Source organism: Canis aureus, chromosome 18 (genome assembly GCF_053574225.1).
Source record: "Canis aureus isolate CA01 chromosome 18, VMU_Caureus_v.1.0, whole genome shotgun sequence".
NCBI classification, from domain to species: domain Eukaryota; kingdom Metazoa; phylum Chordata; class Mammalia; order Carnivora; family Canidae; genus Canis; species Canis aureus.
The window spans coordinates 30,276,891-30,297,967 of record NC_135628.1 but is presented as its reverse complement, the minus strand read 5'-3'; the positions used below and the strand labels follow the sequence as shown (position 1 = coordinate 30,297,967).

The 21,077-nt window shown below is 34.7% G+C and overlaps 1 protein-coding gene across 18 annotated transcripts in view; it reads right to left on the bottom strand.

The window, feature by feature from the left end:
• CRPPA (CDP-L-ribitol pyrophosphorylase A) overlaps positions 1-21,077 on the bottom strand; it is a 340,908-nt gene that overhangs the window by 119,227 nt on the left and 200,604 nt on the right. The window contains exon 12 of one of the 18 annotated variants that reach the window (XM_077856693.1): positions 12,873-12,921. The exons of the other annotated variants lie outside the window; for them this stretch is intronic. Coding sequence (XP_077712819.1) covers positions 12,895-12,921 — 27 coding nt within the window. The 3' untranslated portion in view covers positions 12,873-12,894. The remainder of the gene's footprint in view (positions 1-12,872; positions 12,922-21,077) is intronic. 18 annotated transcript variants of the gene reach the window in all.

Below are 21,077 nucleotides of genomic sequence, written 5' to 3'. Positions count from 1 at the left end.
AAATCATGATAAAGAGTTCCTTGAACAACTTTTCAACTGTCACTGTCTTGCACCCTTTTGAAACTCCAGCACTGAATTTCTTTTTCCTTGTTTCTTTGCAGACACTTTATTCAAAACAAACACAAACAAACAAACAAAAAAAGCTGCATTTTAGGAAAAAATATTAGTTCCTTGTGGTTAAAAAAATAATGTTTCCCTAAGATATCCCTGTCCAAATTCCAGATCCTGTGTATTTGTTACTTTACATGGCAAAAGGAGCTTTGCAAGCGTGATCAAGTTCAGGATCTCAAAATGGGAAAATTATCCTGGATTATTTTTATCTGGGTGAAACCAGAGCATCATAAGGGTACTTCTAAGAGGGAAATAGGAGGATGAATAATTGAGAGAGATGTGACCATGGAAACAAAAATTGTAGTAATGCTCTTTGAAGATGGAGGCAAGGGGACAAGAGCCAGGAAAAGCAAACAGCCTCTAGAAACTAGAAAAGAAAAGGAAGGGATCTTCTCCTAGAGCCTTGAAAAAGAATGAAAACTTGCTGACAGGTTCACTTTAGGACTGCTGACCTTTAGAACAGAAAGAGAATAAATCTGTTGTTTTAAGCCACTACACAGATTGGTGATAATCTGTTACAGAAAGAGTGGGAAATCAGTACACAGAAAGAGTGGGAAATCAGCCCACATTTGTGCAGTAAAGAACATCCATGGTTATTTGCCCATGTCTTATTTTTTGCCACAAATCATTCTTGGTATTAATTTCTATCAATAGAAAAATTTCTAAAGATTGACCAGCAATAGTAGCCATACCCATTACATTTTGTTAGATTACATTCATTTTAGTATATATTTATATGAAGCAAACTATACTCTCTGAACATCAACAATAAAATCATAACATTATAGGTCAAAAGTTTCTTAACTGTTTTTTTTTAGAATTACATAAGTCATGGAATCAAATCATGTCTAGTCAAATAATAGATGATGAGTTTGATCAAATAGTTTGATGAGTATCTTACAGTGTATTGATCACAAGTTCCCAAACCACCCTATAAAATTAAAATCACTTGGAGAACTCTAGAAATAAGCAAACCCTACTGCCTGACCCTAAGTTGATTCTGATTTAATTTGTCTGGGGTAGGACCCAGACATTAATATTTGTTAAAAGCCCTTCAGATGTTAGAAAAGCATCGCTCTAATTATAAACACAATTTTGTAGAAAAAATATGATATAAAGCCTTTAATTTGATAATTGATCATTTTTCTCAGTGTTTTGATCTTCACTAAAGTCAAGATACAGAAATTCTAATTCTATACATTTAAAAAAACCTAATTATATGATGAACAAGTTTTATCTCATATTATATGACATATTGGTTGAGGCATATGGGAACTATTCTTAAGAAAACACTACATTTAAACTTAAGACTTTTTCTTCAGAGAAAAAAATGTATACACTTAATAGAGACCTTCAATAGCATACCTTCCAAATGAATTTAAAATACACTAATATCATTAAGATGTTCTAATTCTAGAATATCTTAGAATTTTAGAATCTGTCATATTCATTAGTTATCACCACAATTATAAATAGAAAAATATACACGATTCTAAATAGTTCAAATTGCTGAATTTTATCACTGCTTATGTGACTTATATACCAAATCTTCAGTTTCAAGGTGTAGACAAAACATATGTGGTAACAAATCCACAAAATAATTTTAAAAAAAAACACAAACTTAATGACAATCTTCACTGCTAAAATCTAAATTTTACTGTTTTTTTTTAAATGACATTCTCTTTGAAAATAAAGAAAACCTTTTCTCAAAGTAGAAATCATTAAATTAATGCAAGGATGTGGTACTTGCTATTACACAATGTGCAATGATATTTCTCCACAAATATAACATCTTTTAAGACACCTTATACTTTGAAACATTTAGAAATACTACACATACTCAATATTAGCAAACAAAAAAGTACCATGTATTTTAACAAATATGAATTAAGTCAATTATGTTTATAGTAAATATGGAGATTTTTAACTGTTTCATATATAATTCATATACAGACACAATGTAATTAATATCTAATGAACAAAAGAACTAGTGTAATTGTGATTCTCATCAATATTTATTTCTCTATCTGTAAACCTAATGTCCAATTGCTGTAAAGAATGGTAAACATTTACCACTAAACAATAAGTAAAAACATATGTAATCCATACGCTGAATCAGTTTCATAAACTGTCTCTTGGCATCTGGCTGAAATATATTATTTCAAATTCTTCTATAATTGGCCAACAAATTGGCCAACAAGTTAGGCAGTCTCAATAGGGAAAACAGGAAAAATATTTTTTTCTTGGTTAAATTGTATCAACTACCATATACTTGAAATAGTTTGCATTAGTATTAAATTTTTTTAAGTTTAAAACTTAGAAATCTTATGAAATGTAGAAAGGTTTATTAAAAATTACTTAGGGGATGAGGGTGGAGTAGGGTAGTAAACAAACCACAGTAACATTCCTTGTTCAAAAAGAAAATGATTTAAGAATTACAAAAGTGTAGACTGATATTACAGTTGTAAACATTTCCATTACATCATAATAAGTCAGCCCATTAGGAACAAAGCCCTCTGTAACAAAGTATTAAATAAATGAAATATTTCATAAATTGTCCCAAGAAAATCCCAGTATTAACTTGACCAAAATAATTTGGGGTGGATTAGACTTTAGAAAGCATCTATTTCAACCCTCTCATTTGAAGAAAAGAAACAAGTACTCAAAGAATTATTATCTTCATAGCCAAGGTCATTATTAGTGAAGTATCAGTACTTGCTGCCCCATTTCCAGTTCAAGACCATGCTGAGCCACAAGATTATTTTTAACAATTAGAATTCACCCGGAAGTTTAATTGTGACTTGTGCCAAGTTTATCTTCTCCTTATCCTGTTGGACCTTTCCTATGTCCCTCTACTCAATACAGTGCTCAACCTCAAGTAAAAAAAAAAAAAAAAAAAAAAAAAAAATATATATATATATATATATATATATATATATTCAGACAAAAAAGTTCTGACAAATCCATCTTTATCTTTGGATAAAAATCATTGACTCAATGATATGGAGTCAATTGAGTATAAAAACCTGCCTTTAGATTAATTTATGCTACTTCCTGTAAATGACCAAAGGCCAGCTTTGTCAGTAAAGATCTTTGTATTTCAAGCAACAGAATATTCTAAATCACAAGAGCTCACTCAACTTTTAAAGAACGAGGACATCATTATATCAAGCTCCAAGTGCTTTACAGTCAGAACACCAGTTCTGTCTCAAGGATGCTCTCCATATTTTTATTTGTTGTCAACAGTGTTGACTTCATATTTTTTTTTTGTATAGTTTTTTCATTGGAGTTCGATTTGCCAACACATAGCATAACACCCAGTGCCCATCCCGTCAGGTGCCCCCCTCAGTGCCTGTCACCCAGCACCCCATCCCCCTGCCCACCTCCCCTTCCACTACTCCTTGTTCATTTCCCAGTGTTAGGAGTTTCTCATGTTCTGTCTCCCTCTCTGCTATTTCCCACTCATATTCTCTCCTTTCCCCTTTAATCCCTTTCACTACTTTTTATACTCCCCAAATGAATGAGACCATATGTTTGTCCTTCTCCAATTGACTTACTTCAGTCAGCATAATACCCTCCAATTCCATCCACGTCGAAGCAAATGGTGGGTATTCGTCATTTCTAATGGCTGAGTAATATTCCATTGTATACATAGACCACATCTTCTTTACCCATTCATCTTTCAATGGACACCAAGGCTCCTTCTACAGTTTGGCTATTGTGGACATTGCTGCTATAAACATTGGGGTGCAGGTGTCTTGGTCTTTCACTACATCTGTATTTTTGGAGTAAATCTCCAGTAGTGCAATTGCTCTGTAAAAATAGGGTAGCTCTATTTTTAACTCTTTGAGGAACTTCCACACAGTTTTCCAGAATGGCTGTACCAGTTCACATTCCCACCAACAATGCAAGATGGTTCCCCTTTCTCCACATCCTCATCAACATTCAATGTAATCCTTATCAAAATACCATGGACTTTATCCAGAGAGTTGGAACAAATCATCTTAAGATTTGTGTGGAATCAGAAAAGACCCCAAATAGCCAGGGGAAAACTGAAAAAGAAAACCAGAACCAGGGGCATCACAATGATGGATTTCAAGCAGTACTACAAAGCTGTTATCATCAAGACAGTGTGGTACTGGCACAAAAACAGACACATAGATCAATGGAACAGAATAGAGAACCCAGAAATGGGCCCTCAACTCTATGGTCAACTAATATTCGACAAAGCAGGAAAGACTATCCACTGGAAAAAGGACAGTCTCTTCAATAAGTGGTGCTGGGAAAATTGGACAGCCACCTGCAGAAAAATGAAACTAGGCCATTCTCTTACACCATAGGCAAAGATAAACTCAAAATGGATAAAAGATCTAAATGTGAGACAAGAATCCATCAAAATCCTAGAGGAGAACACAGGCAATACCCTTTTTGAGCTTGGCTACATCAACTTCTTGCAAGATATGAAGGCAAGGGAAACAAAAGTAAAAATGAACTACTGGGACTTAATCAAGATAAAAAGCTTCTGCACAGCAAAAGAAACAGTCAACAAAACTAAAGAATGGGAGAAGATATTTGCAAATGACATATCAGATAAAGGGCTAGTATCCAAGATCTATAAAGAATCTGTTAATCTCAACAGCAAAGAAACAAACAATCCAACCATTTAATGGGCAAAAGACATGAACAAAAATTTCACCAAAGAAGACATAGACATGGCCAACATTTTTTAGTTGTTGAGGTGGAGAGAATTGAAACTTCCCTACCCATACCTAAGGGGAGAGAGAATGGTTTCCCAAAGACTTCTCTTAAAAGTGTGAAAAAATTTCCCAATAGCCTCCAGAAAACTTCTGCTTGCATCCCCAAGGTCAGAGTTCAGTCATTCTCTGAAGCAATCATCAGTAAAGACATCAGATTGTCTTTAGACAAACCAGTATCTCTCTGAGACAAAGAATAGGTTAGTTTTATCTCTTGACTTTATAAACAGGGACAGATATTGAACACAATTTGGGTTCTGTTGGAAAAAGAAGGGATTCATGGTTGCTGGATAGTCCGCCATCAATGTTAACTGCTCCTTTAGCTACAAAATATCTATACCCAGTCTCACTGCCATATTTTCAAAATTGCCCAGCTCTACCTATTTCTATCCCTTCCCTGAAGGACAAGACTCAAAGTCTCAATTAGTCACTGCATTAAGCTCCAAGTCCAGGATCTTCAGGTAAGAACCATTATCTCCAGTAGGTCTAAATTGCTTAGTAAACTCTCCTAAAATGATGAACTACCTAGTCTCAGTTTTACAGACAAATTAACAGTGGAATTAAAAAGTACATAGCAACCATAAAATGTTAGAAAAGGGGTCAATAAAAAGCAACCCAAAGTAATCACTGGTCCACAGCACCCTCATAGCTTACATTCTTGGATAAGGAAAGTACATATTTCCAGGTTGGGGAAGGGACTATATTCCTCGATGGCCCATATTTCTTCTTACGCTCATCCATGTTCCTCTGTGGCCACAATAAGTAAGTAAAGTTGAGAATGCCGTTTTGGGGGGTTGTATACTTATCAGCCCATTTCCTTGGAGGATTGAGGAGCCTGGAACTTGCTTTATGGGTTGAACAGTCACAGGATGTTACCAGGCATTTCTTTGGCTATAGACTTCTCATTAAAAACAAGAAAAAAACAAAAACAAAAACAAAAACAAAACAAAACAAAAAAACCAGGAAGCTTCCAGTGTATTTGCATCTGATCAAGCATAGGGGCTTCTCCTAGAACTAGTGACTTTCTTTAGACCCAATTCAGAAGTCTGAAAACTCTAGTCTCCCACTGGCACAGGGCTCTCTGTCTATTCCACCACCCTCAGTTGGATAATCTCTACCATGAAGAAATTGAAAAAATTGTCTCATACTGTATGTCACATATAATCCTGTCTCTGTCCCTTGGGTGAAACAGAAGATAAGGGAAGGTGCTTATAACAAGACAGTGAAATAAGGTTTGCCTTTTTTTCCCCAAATTTATCTCCTGCTAAGTCTCCAACCTCATCATTACCAGCACTTTAATTTAAGGCACAAAATTCAACTGTTCTAACCCTGAATGTTTCCAATTTTCAAATTCTATTCAACTTAATTTTAAAGCTAATGTAGAAAGGTACTGTCCAAGTAAAGCCACGTTTTTTCTCTCAATTTTCAAATGAGCCACCCTTCACCCTATGTTTGCTTCTTTATTGTGGATTAAAAAAAAAAAGAAAAAAAAAACAGCCAATGTGATGCAGTACTGTTAATTTTTCATACCATTTCCTCTAATGTTGCAGTATCTTTAGGCACCTAGTCAATTTTCAAAGGTACAACAAGAGTTCTCCAGTTTTTTTGAAACCAAATAACAAGGGTCATCTATACACCAGCCTGTAAAAGTAAGGCCTCAGTGTTCTACTCCCTGGATCTTCCTCCTAGATCCTCATTTGAATACATTTTAGATCCTCTGACTGGCAGTGCCCAACCCTGTAAACCAAATACTATATCCAAAAAAAAAAAAGGTATCTGCTGCAAAGAACAAATATTCTTTATTCCAGTCAGATTATATAAGAAAGATGTCTATCAGGTCACATAACAGAAATCAAAATGTAGAATATATTCTAGAGAGTTGGTTAATATAGCAATTTGACTATGTCACCAAGGTCCAATGCGCTCTCTCTCTCTCTCTCTCTCTCTCTCTTCTTTGAGGCCTTTTAATGTTGGCTCCACTGAGAGACGGCTATCAAGATGGCTAGAATGGTTTTAGAAACCACAGCTTGACACAACAGTGTATAGAGAAAGAAGGAAGACCTTTATTCTCTATCATTTTTTCTTGTGATCAAGGAAAACTTTCCCATAAGCTTGTAGCATAATTCCCTTTATGTCTCATTGCATAGGATTAGTTTCAATGCCTACTGTTAAGCTAATTATCAGCATGGAAAATAGGATTGTCATGATTAGATTAGACTAACAATTTAGAATAGATTTGATGTAGGAAACAAACCACCATGACCACAACAAATACTTTGCTCACTATTCAATTTTAGACCTAATGAACATATGGAGGACAATTCTGAAGCAAAAGCCCTTAAATAGCAGGGCTTATCTGCAAAATAAACATGATTTGTCTCCATCATTGTCATTCCACCAGAATCTCCCAAGCATCTCTAAGAATTATGAACCAGGGTAATATAATAAACAATTACAGTGATTGTTTACTATCATTACTTAGGGCTGGATATTTTCCCTGCTACAGTACAAAGCCATGGGAGATTCCAAGAACACATGGGACTTGACAACAAACAGACTTCAGCTTAAGTCCCAGCTTTTGTAGTTACTTGCTGTTTGATCTAGGGCAAGCTGCTTAAACTCCCTGAGGCTCAGTTTCCTCATCAGTTAAATAAGGATACTAATACAAACTCATCCCACAGGGCTATTCAGAGTCTCAAGCAAAATATTGTGCATAAACCATCTTGTACATACTAGAGAATGAACTTCTATTTATTTTCCTTTCCTAAACATGATTTCTTCTCATAAATTCCCTCAACTTAAATCAATCCATTTCTCCCAGAATAATTACCCACATAGATTAAGTTTTCTAATAAGATACTAAGTTATCCTACTAGCAGGGTAGGTCTCTATCATTACTAATTATTTCAAATACTAATACTGTTGTCTAATATTGTTGTCTAAAGCATCTTACTGAAGTGTACTTCTTCATCAAAAAGGTACTATCATATATGTCATGTATTTATCTCCACAGTTAAAAGCTTGCAAAATTTTTAACATTATAAGTCAAACTGCATAAAGGCAAAAAAAAAAAAAAAAAAAAAGAAAGAAAGAAAGAAAGAAAGAAAAAGACAAAACAAAGAAATGTAAAGTTCCCCATTTATTCAGTAAAAAATCATAAAAAACATATTATGTAGTTACCCAGATTTGTAAAATGCAATACTTACTAATGCACAAATCCACATTACAGAATTTCATTACCATTAACACTTGATTATGAAAACAGCTCAATCAAGAGAAAAAAATTAACCTCAGGTTTTCCCAGAAACATAAAGTGATTTGCAACCTATTATCAAACATTAACCATTTTTCCAGTTAAATATTATAAATGGCTTACCAAAACAATACACGATATTCTAAGTTAGCAAGTAATGCATAAAATCTATGCTCTTGCAGTTTCATCTATATTCATTTCATATTTAATTCCCAGAACTAGGTTTTTCTCTTAATATATCTTGATATCCCACCTATTTAAGTATCAAATTTGAGAAAAAAATTAGTAAATGGCCTCATATGAACTAAAAATGTAATATCAATACAACAATCACATTAGTTTTAGTAGGAAATCAGAAGATACTGTCTGGAAAATATTTTTTGACTGCTTTTCAATGGCAAAGACACTCTGGGAGATAAAACACATATGCTAGTTATTATAGATTTTAAATAAAACAAATAATGTTTTAAAGAACATGAAGTAAACACAAAGTCCCCCAGTCTGCCTCACCACCATACTATAATCACTGGTCCTAACTTTTTTTCCTCAGTGTTTAGGTGGGCTGAGTTTTGTTTTGTTTTTAACTTTAAAAAGAAAATCATCCCCATTCCTTTATTCTAGATGGCTTATTATAGCTAGAATCATCTTTTCATACAATTTTGATTGCTGATTACTTTGACATAACAAATTTCCTCATGTTTCTTGTAATTGTAATTAGCAATTTTTAATAATAAACCTATTATCTACCATTGAGGTTATATATCAGTTTACTTAACCATTTCTATGGAGTCTTTCAAGTCATTTCCAATGTTTGGGACACTTTTGTGCATCTAGTTTTCTACATTTAAGATGACTTAAATAAGATAGACTGCCAAAAGTAAAATAACTGGATCTATGTTACACAGACAATTTAAGACTGATAAATGTTTCCAAGACTCATTTTACTATCCCATATCTACTCTTTTATAATTGTCTAACTGTGGCATAACAAAGATGGTGGCAATCAAAACAGAAAAGTTCAATGATTTTTGCATGTGGCCTCTCCTGATATGTGGATATCTCCTGATATGGATATATGGAAAGCTTATACTCTAAATGATCACTTATTTAATTTTATCTCAAGGTCAGTTGATGATTAGGAGAATAACAGTATTACAATATGAGAACAATTTAAAATACTTCTATTCCACTGGGGGTTGAAAAATCAGATGAAAATAAATACTTTAGGTGACATGTGATAAACAAAATACTACTAATGGCTACTGGCACATGTCCAAGGCATTGGAAAAGTGAACAAGCAAAAGAAGTGGCAGTCACAATAATGAGTTAGCTATGGAAGCAATGAATAAGGTGGTGTCTGTAAAAAAAAAAATGCACATTATTTAACCTAAGAATTCTCCTAAGTACAGACTATTTCTCTTTATAAAAATAAACACACATGAACATGATAGCATATACTCATACCTTATTCTTCCCTACAGAATCAAAGGACTATGAAATAAACTTATAACAGTTAAGACAAATGATAAACATGGAAAGTCCAGAAGAATGTAAAAATCCAAATGTATACATACATAAATATAGACATATTTGATAATGCATAGGAATTTATCCAGGTAGAAATCCACTAAAATGTTAGCTGTCATCTTCTTTGAAAAAAGAAAGGTACTGAAAGCAATTCATTAATTGATGTGTGATGTATTTATTATTTTTCAGCAAATATATTTAAAATGATAGCCTATTCAGGCAAATAAAAATGGTAATGATTATCAAAGAAGTGTTAGCCAGAATATACAGTTCAATACAATCTAGGCTTAGCAAACATTTTGAGTCCTGGTTTTCTACTACTAATAAAAGCAAGACCAAAATGTTATCCTGAGGTTCCTATATGCACTCAGAGGACACTTCTGGACACAGATGAGCAGTCAGTCACTCTAGTGACAGACTTAGAGAATGAAAATATCAAAGGTTGGTCCCATAATCAAGGGCTGCAATCTACTTAGCAATATTAGAGTTAACTGACATGGCAAGTTTGCTGAAAGTACTTATCAGAAAAGATCTAGGAATGATCTTTAATATTGATTTTCCTCTAAAATTTTGTAACTGATTTTCATGTACAAAAAAACTGCAAATATTTAAGTGAAAGAAAACTCCTTTTTATAATTTCCACTTTTCAGACAAGGTTTTTGAGCAATAATTTAGAGGGGATGCTATAATCAGGCAATAAAAAGAGAACCTTTCCCCCTTTCAATTTCATAAGGATACCAAAGTTAAAAACAAAATATCAGATAATTTTAGTATATATTATCAATCAATATTCAATGATTTACAGACTAAATCATGAAGATACAGTTTTCTTTAAGTATTACCTTCCTGCTACCTGCTCAATACTTTAGGCCCAGTAAGCCTATGTATCATGCAGTTTCCTTTGTGTTCTTTTCAGATGTGTTTAATTAGTCATGGTATAGTAAAAACACACAGCTAGTCCCTTCACAAATTTCTAGGGGATTTTCTGTTCCTAAAACTTGAACCTCATGGCAATATTTCTGGATTAGGGCCCAATAAGCCTATACATATATAGTTCTTTGTTTCCTTTAGACAGAAAGACATTTTATTAGCATTTTAATAATCCATGCCTGCCCAAGGAATCTAACAGAAACTATATAAAATGAGGTATTTTCCTTAATTCTTTCAAGCCTAATTTCTGCTTATCAATTTTTAAAAATATTCTAGCTATTTCATTTTTCAATGAACCTTAAAAGATCCAAAGCAACTCATTCAACAATAAGCAAGTATCTTCCATTTTCAACATAATTATAGATGCCACCAAGGAAATACAGAAACATGAAACATCAGAAAAAACATGGGAGTCTCCATATAAGGAAAAATATGACTACAACCTGAGATATACACAATTCAGCAATATGGAGGGGATATAGGATGAATAGGGATTAATTATTTAAAACTGGGGAGATAGGGTGTCTGGGTGGCTCAGTCAGTTAAGCGACTGCCTTTGGTTTAGGTCATGATCCCAAGGTCCTGGGAATAAGCCCCACATCAGGCTCCCTGCTCAGAGGCGGTCTGCTTCCCCCTCTGCCACTCCTCCTCCTTGTGCTCTGTCAAATAAATAAAGACTTTAAAAAAAAAAAAAAGGAGAAGTGAGGAGGTGATGATTAAGATACATGAACTGGATAAGAGGATGGAGAAGAAAACCTTCATAGAAGCAAACGACAGAATAATAGTGTTAGGTAGAGTCTGGGGGGCCATGTAGCTGAAACAGTTATATCAGAGATTTAAAAAACACCTTGAGGTGTATTTGCACTTGAGGTTGATAAGTTCAAAAACACAGGATAGAGATTTCAGGTTATAATGTTATGTAGTCCGAGGTCTTCGATAAATGAGGATCTGCCTTGCTGAGAAAAAAATGGAAAGCATTTGGATGAAGTCATTATTTCAACCCCTCAGTAATCTTTATTTTGTGCTATCTTACAATGAGGACAACGAGAACAAATGTGTGGTGGTGATACAAAGAGGTGACAAGAAGAGGGAGTGATATACAATAACAGATGCTCATCTATTAAAGGACATTTTTGATGGTATAGATAGCAGTAAGATTTCAAAACCCATATTCACTGACTTAAGCATTATTTTGTGTATATGTACACACACATGCACACATATCTACGTGTATGTATCCACAAACATATTCAAACAATGTATCATACAGTACTGTAGTTGCTAATATTATAGACTTACATATCAGACTGACTTGAGATTCTGGTCTGCTGTTTCTTCTAGCAGCATAACCTTGGGCAAGTGACACAGACTCTCTGAGCCTCGGTTTTCATACCTATGGTAGTAACTCCCCTAATAGGGTCATTGTAGCATAACATTAGATAATGAACCCACAAACTAAGCTCAGCATCAGAACATAGTAGTTCCTATAGTAAATAATAATGTAATTCATCATCATCTGGTCAACTTCTCAAAAACAGTATCAGTTATATTGAATTACTTTTATGCACATCTTTCAAAATGCCCCATTTGTATAACTGAAACTAATGTAATGTCTGTACTTCAATTAAAAAATCTTTAAAAATTATCTGAATATTGTAACTATCACTTTTCTAATCCAAATGAATTTATTAATAATCAACTAGTGTATGCCAAATCTTATAGCTCCTTAACAAGTTCCAAGATATGAAGGACCATTATTTCAGCTCCTCTAACCTAATGATCAAAAAGAAAAACAAAAGAAAAGAAAGGCAATTTGAATGCAGACTAAATGACTGACTCCCAAGCATACATTTGGCATGTTTCATCATTATTCAGCATCTCCTGTCCCTTGGTGGATAGACACACATCAAGAATCCTATGTAGATTTCAATGATGGCAATTGTTTCTCTTTACCTGATATAGGCATCGATACTAGAGTCAATCTCATCACGAGTGCTCCTGAGCCTATTTCACCAATAACCAGTGTATTAACAAGCAAAGAGACTCCCTAATGGCATATAAAATTACTGGAAGCATAGAAATCTGAAGACTCACAGAACTGAGTTAAGCACTTTTGCTATGGACAGATTTAATGTTCACAGTGATTAAAAAAAAATAGTATATGAGAAAATTCAGAATGTACAAAGATTTCTACCCAGACAATTGTCTGGAAAACTGTGGCTGTATATTTACCATCTGGCAAGTGGGAAGCATTAGCAATCGAGCATCTAGATGTTTGAGCAAGAACGACCACATACCCACATGCATGGAAAATCTGATTCAGCAACAAAGCCAGAAGCATACGTCCTGCCAAAGAATGAATATTCATAGTGTTGCCAGTACCACACAGGTTGAATTAAACACAAATGCAAACAACTGTTACAATTTCACATTGATATTTTGCCTGAGAGCAACATCAAAGATCAAAATATAGCATAATATAGGGTAATTCATCAAAAGTGTGTATTTAGTTAGTGTGAAGACATGAATCAGAGTAGTAATCACAAAGGAATGCCCCTTCAGAGTGGGAAAGAATACTATAGAGGAATAGAATACAGAACACTTAGAGAATCCCAAGTAAAAGTATCCAAGGTAAAATGCAGGCTTTGGAAATCCTTTACAAAGATTTAATTGCTTTATCCTGTCATATTTGAATATGTTGATTTCCATCTTTCTCAACTCTCTCAAGTATTTATTGCTACTTTAACACCTTCAATAGTAAGTATGAGAGGGACCTTTTCTGATTGTAAATACACATATCCAAATCTCTCAACAGTAATTCTTTGGTTCACCATCAAGATCAAATTAAAATAAGTACTCTGAAAGCTAGAGTAATGTAAGGCTAAAATAAAAGTTCATCCAAACATATAAATGTCAAATGCTTGCAGACATACAAATTAGCTTGCAAAACGCTAGCATGTACGTATATCCTCTCCTCGAAAGGGTCTGTTTTAACTGTTATTAATGTTTCATTTCAAGAATCCCAGGCAGGGTTAAGCTAGAAAACTATTATTAATTGTTGACTTTTAATAGATGATAACTGGGAAATACTGCTTTAAGTAACATATACTGCAGACAAATTGTATTGAAAGCTCTTTTTGGCATGAGGAACAAAAAATTAAGTATAGTGAAGTCTGCATCCCTGCATTATGAATCAAGCAACTATAGTTACACTGTAAGCATTCCTCAATAGATTTTTTCCATTTATTTCAGTTATCCATCTGGACAACTCACAATGAAACAAAATCTCCCCCCAAAACACAGGTCTGATCATGCTATTCCTCCATTTAAAAATGTCCAAAGACCTCCCTTGTTTCTATAAAAAGCAAAATTTTGGTGTGGCTTTTAGAACCAATTTAATCTGGCAAATTTGAGGCATAGAACAGGAGTTTTCAAACATTGTCAAGAACGAGGGCCCTTTTCAACCTCAGAATTGCCTACAGATTATATACCACTCAGCATTATTGTAATGGAACCTCTGATGTTTATCAATTGAACAACATATGATTGTGAATTCAGCAATGTCTACAGTATCTTTTTATTGATAACATATATTTAAAATCATAAAATTAGTATCTGCAGATAATTCTGAGAGCAAAATAGGTTTGAAGACCTTTGTTGACTTCCTTGCTCATAGGTGAGGAAACCACTCCTATAATGAAAATAAAGAATGAGAAATTTCTTTGGCACAATGCATGTTTTTACTGTGGTAGTTCCAATGCCTAGCAATAGTGTGCTCAATACTCAGGCTTGAACTATGAACAACTGAAAACAAGTGTTCTAGTCTTAGTTACCAGGCTTTGGAGTTTCCCACTAGCGGCTTCCTCTACTGGACTGGGTCTCCCAAGATAGCCACAAGGGTCCTTCAGACTCCACTGAAATACACCACCTTCTTAATAAGGCAAACCTCATGTGAGAGTCTTAATGCCCCCTAACTTATTCCACCTATTTTGTCCCCACTTATTACTATCATTCTCTAAATTACTTCTGAATTTTCTATTATTTTTACTGTCTCCTGATCACTAAAATGCACGCTCCACAAATTCAGAGCCTTTCCTGTTATCTGTTCTCTAGTGCATTCCGAGCTTCTAAAACAACACCTGGCATGGTATTTTTTTAATGATATCTTTGACAAATCATGCCATCTTTTTGATCCTGATCATCTATGAAGAAGGAATAATCTGACCTGCCCAGTTGTTTGGACTAATGCTAGACTGGCAATGAAGACACTGTGTTAGATGTGATTAATATTCACAATCCACTGACATTAAGTACAGCAGATTATCCTCCATAATATGTGTGGGCTCCTTCCAATCAATGGAAAGCCTTAAGAGCCAGAACTGAGACTTCACAGAGGAGGCGGAGTTCTCTCAAAATCTTGCCTCATTTTCGAGCTTGCCAGCCTCTCCACAGATTTCAGACTTGTTTGTTCTCACCATCAAGTGTCCATCTCTCTCTTTTTCCCCATATATTTTCTATTGGTTGGTTTCTCTGGAAAACCCTTGTTAATATAACAGAATTCTGAGGCACCTGAAGTTTCAGGAACAATCACAGTGACATGGCTGCTTAGAGAGGCAAAGGCAAAATGCACAATTTGATAAATTATTGCTTAAGGAAACTAGTTTTGAGACATAATTCATTAACTACAAAATGCACAGATATTAAGTGTGAAGTTTAATGAGCTCTGACAAATACAACTGTATATCCACCATCACATCAACATACAGAACATGTCCATCACCCCCTTGCCTTTTTCTATGGCTCTGATTTTTATTACCATGGTTTTACGTTCTATTGAACTTCACAGGAAGAGATTCACATATATATAAATCTTGATATGGGGTTCAATCCCAGGACCCTGGAGATCATGACCTGAGCTGAAGGTAGAAGCTCAACTGACTGAGCCACTTAGGTGCCCTTTTCATAAATGATTTCTAATGCTTCACATGTTGTTTTTGAGATCGAACTATGTTTTTGTGGGTTTATCTACAGATTTAGATTTCAACTTTTATATTTAGGTTTCTGGTCATCTTGAATTTCCTTTTCTATCAGTGAAAGGCAGAGGTTGAAGTTCAGTGTTTTCTGATAATTCTTTCCAATTGTTTCAGGAATAGTTGCTGAAAGATTTCCCTTTCCCTATCCAGTCACCTTGATGCCTTTGTAAAAAATCAACTGCCTATTTATATATGGATTCATTTCTAGACTATTCTGTTCTATTTTAATTGTAGAATTTTACTAATCCTACAATTTTGATCCTGTAGTCTTAGAAGCCTTTACATCAGTTATAGTGGGTCATCCAACTTTGTTCTCTTAAAAAAATAACTACAGCTATTCCAGGCCACTTGCATTTCTATATAAATCTGAGGATCAATTTGTTATTTTCAAGAATAAAGGACTCTTGATATTGTGATTGGGACTGCACTGAATCATAGCTCCTTTGGTAGAAAACTGTCATCTTGACAAATCATGAATACAATATGTATCTCCATTTATTTAGGTGTTAATTTCTCTCAATATTTTGTAGTTTTAAGTACAGAGATTGTCAAAATTTTTCTATTTCTATTTTTTCATTTTTTATCATGCTATTTAATACTTTTTAGTTTCCATTTTTTGTTGCTATGAAAATTGATTTTTCTGTCTTGACCTTATAGCTATAGAAATTTAATAGTCCTCTAAAGTTACTTAACTATGAGACTTTTTCATGAAATACTTATTAAAAACTTGTGGAATATTCTATATAGCTCAATAGAGAGAAAGTTGTTTTACTTCTAATGTAAATTTGCTTCAATAAATAATTTGTGATATTAATACTCTCAACCAGAGTGCTCACAAATTAAAATATATAAACTTTAACAATTCCACCTCAAGTTGCTGCTCATATTAGCAGGAAATGAATAAACACTTTAGCATTAATGCCATAAATATAAAAAGGGTTAAATATATATCTCATTTTTAAAATCTTCATAAATCAGTCAAGGAGTACTGCTTTTGCAGAGGCAGGACAAAAATATCTCAAAGCACAAGCCCTCTGTGCTTATCCTTTTGTGTGTGAACAAGGCCAATTCACTATGCATTGTCTTCATTCTCTTCAAGAGTTTAAAACTCTCCTCACCTCTTTGCCACCAACATCAATCATCTCCTTCAACCAAACAACAATGAATTTGACTTTTCACATATTGACTTTTCACACATTGTGGCTGATCGGTTGATTTCACTAAAACTAAAATACTCTATAAAGAAAAACTGACCAGGAACAGACAATTTAAGTCTTAATGACAGAATTAAATAACTGTTCATCTATGACAATTCACAAGCAAGAAGATAGAGAGGCAGAGTGACACAAGGGAATAAACAGGCCTCGAAATCACAGGACTTCCTTCAAATCTGTATTATTGTATCCTTTGGGTAAACACCTAGTACTACAATTGCTGGATCATAGGGTAGTTCTATTTTTAACTTTTTGAGGAACTTCCATACTGTTCTCCAGAGTGCTGTACCAGCTTGCATTCCTACCAACAGTATAAGAGGGTTCTCCTCTCTCTACATCCACAGCAACACCTGTTGTTTCTTGTGTTAATTTTAGCCATTCTGACAGGTGTGAGATAGTATCCCACATGGTTTGGATTTTTATTTCGCTGATGAGTGATGCTAAAAATGATGAATAAAGAAGATGTGAGATTAGATTAGATATACACATACATACACACACACACAGACAGAGATTATATTATAGCCATTAAAAAAAGAATGAAATCTTGCCATTTGCAATGATATGGATAGAACTATGCTGTATTATGCTAAGTGAAATAAGTCAGAGAAAGACAAATACCATATGATCTCACTCATATGTGGAATAAAAAAAAAGGTGAGCATATGGGAAGGGAGAAAAGAAAAAAAGGAGAGAGAGAAACAAGCCATAAGAGACTTTTAATGATAGAGAACAAACTGAGGGTGATGGAAGGAGGCGGTTGGGAGATAGACGAGATGAGTGATAGGTATTAAGGAGAACACTTATTATGAGGAAGACTGGGTATTCAATGCAATTGACGAATCACGTAATTTTACTCCAGAAACCAATATTGCACTGAATGTTGCCTAAAATGTACATTTAAAAACAACAACAACAACACAGGAGGATTCCTCTGTCAGCCCTGGAGGAAATCTAATTTAGGACTTTTAAGCTATGCTGTAAGCAGAAAGGACTATGAACACAGGCCTTTATTTCTCCAGATATACCACCATTGTCCTGAGATACACACAATGGAGGCCTTCTATAAGTGGTAAGACAGGGCATTTTTACCTCTGATTTCTAGAATACGGAGCCTACTCTGTTCAAGTAAAAGCCCAATAAGGAGCCCACAATTTAGGGCTTCTCTTCATAGACACTTCCTACTTCTCCCCTTAAAGAGATGTTCTACATCCATACATATTTTTGTTAGCACTTATTTTCCAGTTTCACGTTCCCTTACCATGTCTACCCACATTCCCTTACCTCTTAACCTTTTTCCTCAATTTGATTACAAGGCTTTTAAACAAAGTAGTAAATCAAGGAGCTGTAATATAATCTCTGTCATCACAAACCTAACTACATGTATCTGAAGAGAGAAACATCTACGGAAAATATTTCTCTCCCCCAAACAATCTACATGACAATGAAAACTAATTTTGAATTCACTTCTGATGTTTTATTTTGCCCTACTGTTTTTATGAGTTTTTTTTAATTCAAGGTTCACGAATATAAGATATACTCTCTCTTAATGGTAAAGATAGAGTACTGAAGATAAACATAACCAGATTGAAGAGTAGTCTGATCTACCTTAACACTTTTGAAACTTGCACAAACTTTCACAATTATGTTCTGTGAGTTTAAACACTTTGCTGGTTTTTTTTTTTGGGGGGGGGGCATTCTTAAGTAAAGAATACGGCATTATTACCTGAAGAGTAAAGATTTTTGCAGTTTGAAAAATTTCCCAGATCATTCTGCACGACAGCCAATTATTACCACACCTCACAAAGAATCATGAAGGCAAATTAAAAAAAAAAAAAAAAAAAAAAAAAAAAGCATGAAAAACACTGTTTACAATGTTCTTTGTAATATACAATTAGGAGCCCAACCCAAAACAAAGTAAGCTACACAATAATCCCTGGAAGCAAAGATAATTAAGATAAGCAGATAATTAAGGTGAATAGTATTAGAAAAGCAGTGTTATGTCTCCCTAGTACTCTCTGGAATGTATCCCACCAAGCCAATTCTGGCAGTGAAACAAATCAGTACCTAAGAACTATTCTTCCTGGAACTAAGTATTTCATAGAAGTTTTGCCTTTTTAATAGGGTTACTTTTTTAAACTGACTTAAAATTTTACTTTATTTTTTTGAAAAATTAAAACTTTTTCTTTTCCTAGTATCAATACCCATACTGATCAAGGAAGTGCAAACAAGGAAACTATCTGGGTCTTGATGCCACAGCCAATGTCAAATCCAAATGCACTGAGATGGGCATTTCCCAGAAGATCAGAGAAGGCCCTCAGCCTCCCACCTCTAGAATGCTGCAGAGCAAGTCCTGCCGAGTCCTCAGCTTCACTCTGACTGAGGAAGTTCAGGGGTACCTGAAGTGGTCAAGCAATTTTATGATCTTCCTCCTCTTCTCTGGGGCCAGGTTGTGGGTACTCCAGTTTAAAAGCCTCATCCCTTTGCTAGGGCATTTTCCTACGGCTGTGTTTGGGCTCTCTTCTCCAAGGCCCCTTCTACCCTGCACATCCATTCTTGCTACCGCAGGGGAATAAACTATTTGCTCCAGCTCCATTTCTTGCCCTTTACTCCTCTGTATCAACTGAAAACAAAGGCTGGTTCTGGGTTTACAGGTGCTCTAAGGCCAGGATTACTTTCTTTCCTCCCAGTTCCACACTCTATTAAGGAAAAACCCTGACAACCTCCATACCCAGCATCATTCCACCCTCAATAGCCAAGAAGCAAAGACTGGATCACAAAATAATCTAGAGAACTTAAGTTCGGTTTTTAGGATAAATCAGAAGTCCACTACATGCTAATAAAGTAACATGGTTTTCATTTTACAGTAATTTTTTAAAGAAGCTCTTTCACTAAAGCTTCACTGAGCAGGTGAACATTGTTGTGCACCTGAGGTCCAAACCCGATTCAACCACTTATTAGTTTATGATAAAAGGGGTTATTTAAGTTCCTAGGTCTGAGATTCCTCACCAGTATATAGTGGAGGTATTGACTCTCATATCACAGTTCTGTTTTGAACTTACAAGAGAGTATATACAAAAGTGCCTAGAGCACAGTGTTCAAAAATGCTAGTCTTCTTCCCATCCTCTTTGAATGGCCAATTTTAACAAATGCCCTACACTTAGTAAGTTCACTCAGCTAAGCATGGGCAAAAGAAGAAAATAAGATAAAGAATCAGAGTTAGTGGGGTTATCTTAAGAAATGTAATACTATAGATATCGTGACCAAGTTCATTCAAGAGAAATGCAGTGCTGTTTTCCAAATAGTGTGACTGATCAAATTTCAAAGATGTAAAGTCTCAAAGATGTAGCGTCTCTCAGTAGACACTCAGGTTTGAGACTCCAGAATTCCAGAACTCATAGTCAACAAGAGTCACCTGGACTGATCAGGGAGGTCTGTTCCCCTTACAGCAAAATGGTCAAATGGAAGTAGCCATCACTCTTGGTTACATTCTCCCTGAATGGCAAATCACTCTTGGTTACATTCTCCCTGAATGGCAAATTTAGCAAACACTAAATTACTCTGAGTTTTGATGCTGATTCCATTATAATGTCTCTTATAATCTAATGATGTCCACTATTTTAATGCGAAATATGCCAACTGTGATTACTCAAATGCTGACAATCATGTTTCAGTGAAATACAAAAAACAGTCTATTGATCTGACAACATGGCTGGAAAGAAATTTTTTAAAAAGGCAAAAACTTATCCAAACTCAAGTGGAACAGAGAAAGGGAAATATAGTAACCATGGCACACCTACAGCATGAATACATCGTGTGAATCTGAAGAAAGCTTGAGAGCACAGAAAGGAAAACCTAGTTACGAAAACCAATCACACACCTGGGAAGGAGAGATGCTACTGTCAGGGAAGGGAGTTGGGGACTAGGCTGATGAGGACATGGTGGTAGCAGGCTTCCATTGTGTGCATGGCAAAATTGTATATGGTTTAAGTTTAAAATCACATCAATTCACTTTCCCTCAAAAAAAAAAAAAAAAAAAGGAATACATTTGTAGCCCTTAGCATTGCCTCATATGCAAAAAAAAAAAAAAAATCAATTCAGGAAAACATATCTCCTTTATCCCTTTAGATGTCAAATTAATAATATTCTATTTTCTATTGGAAAATTAGAAATTTTTTCATTTGAATTTTGTGTAATGTAATGAGAATTGCACATAAGACTCTGCCCACAACCCTGTACTAAGAGCTGACAAGAC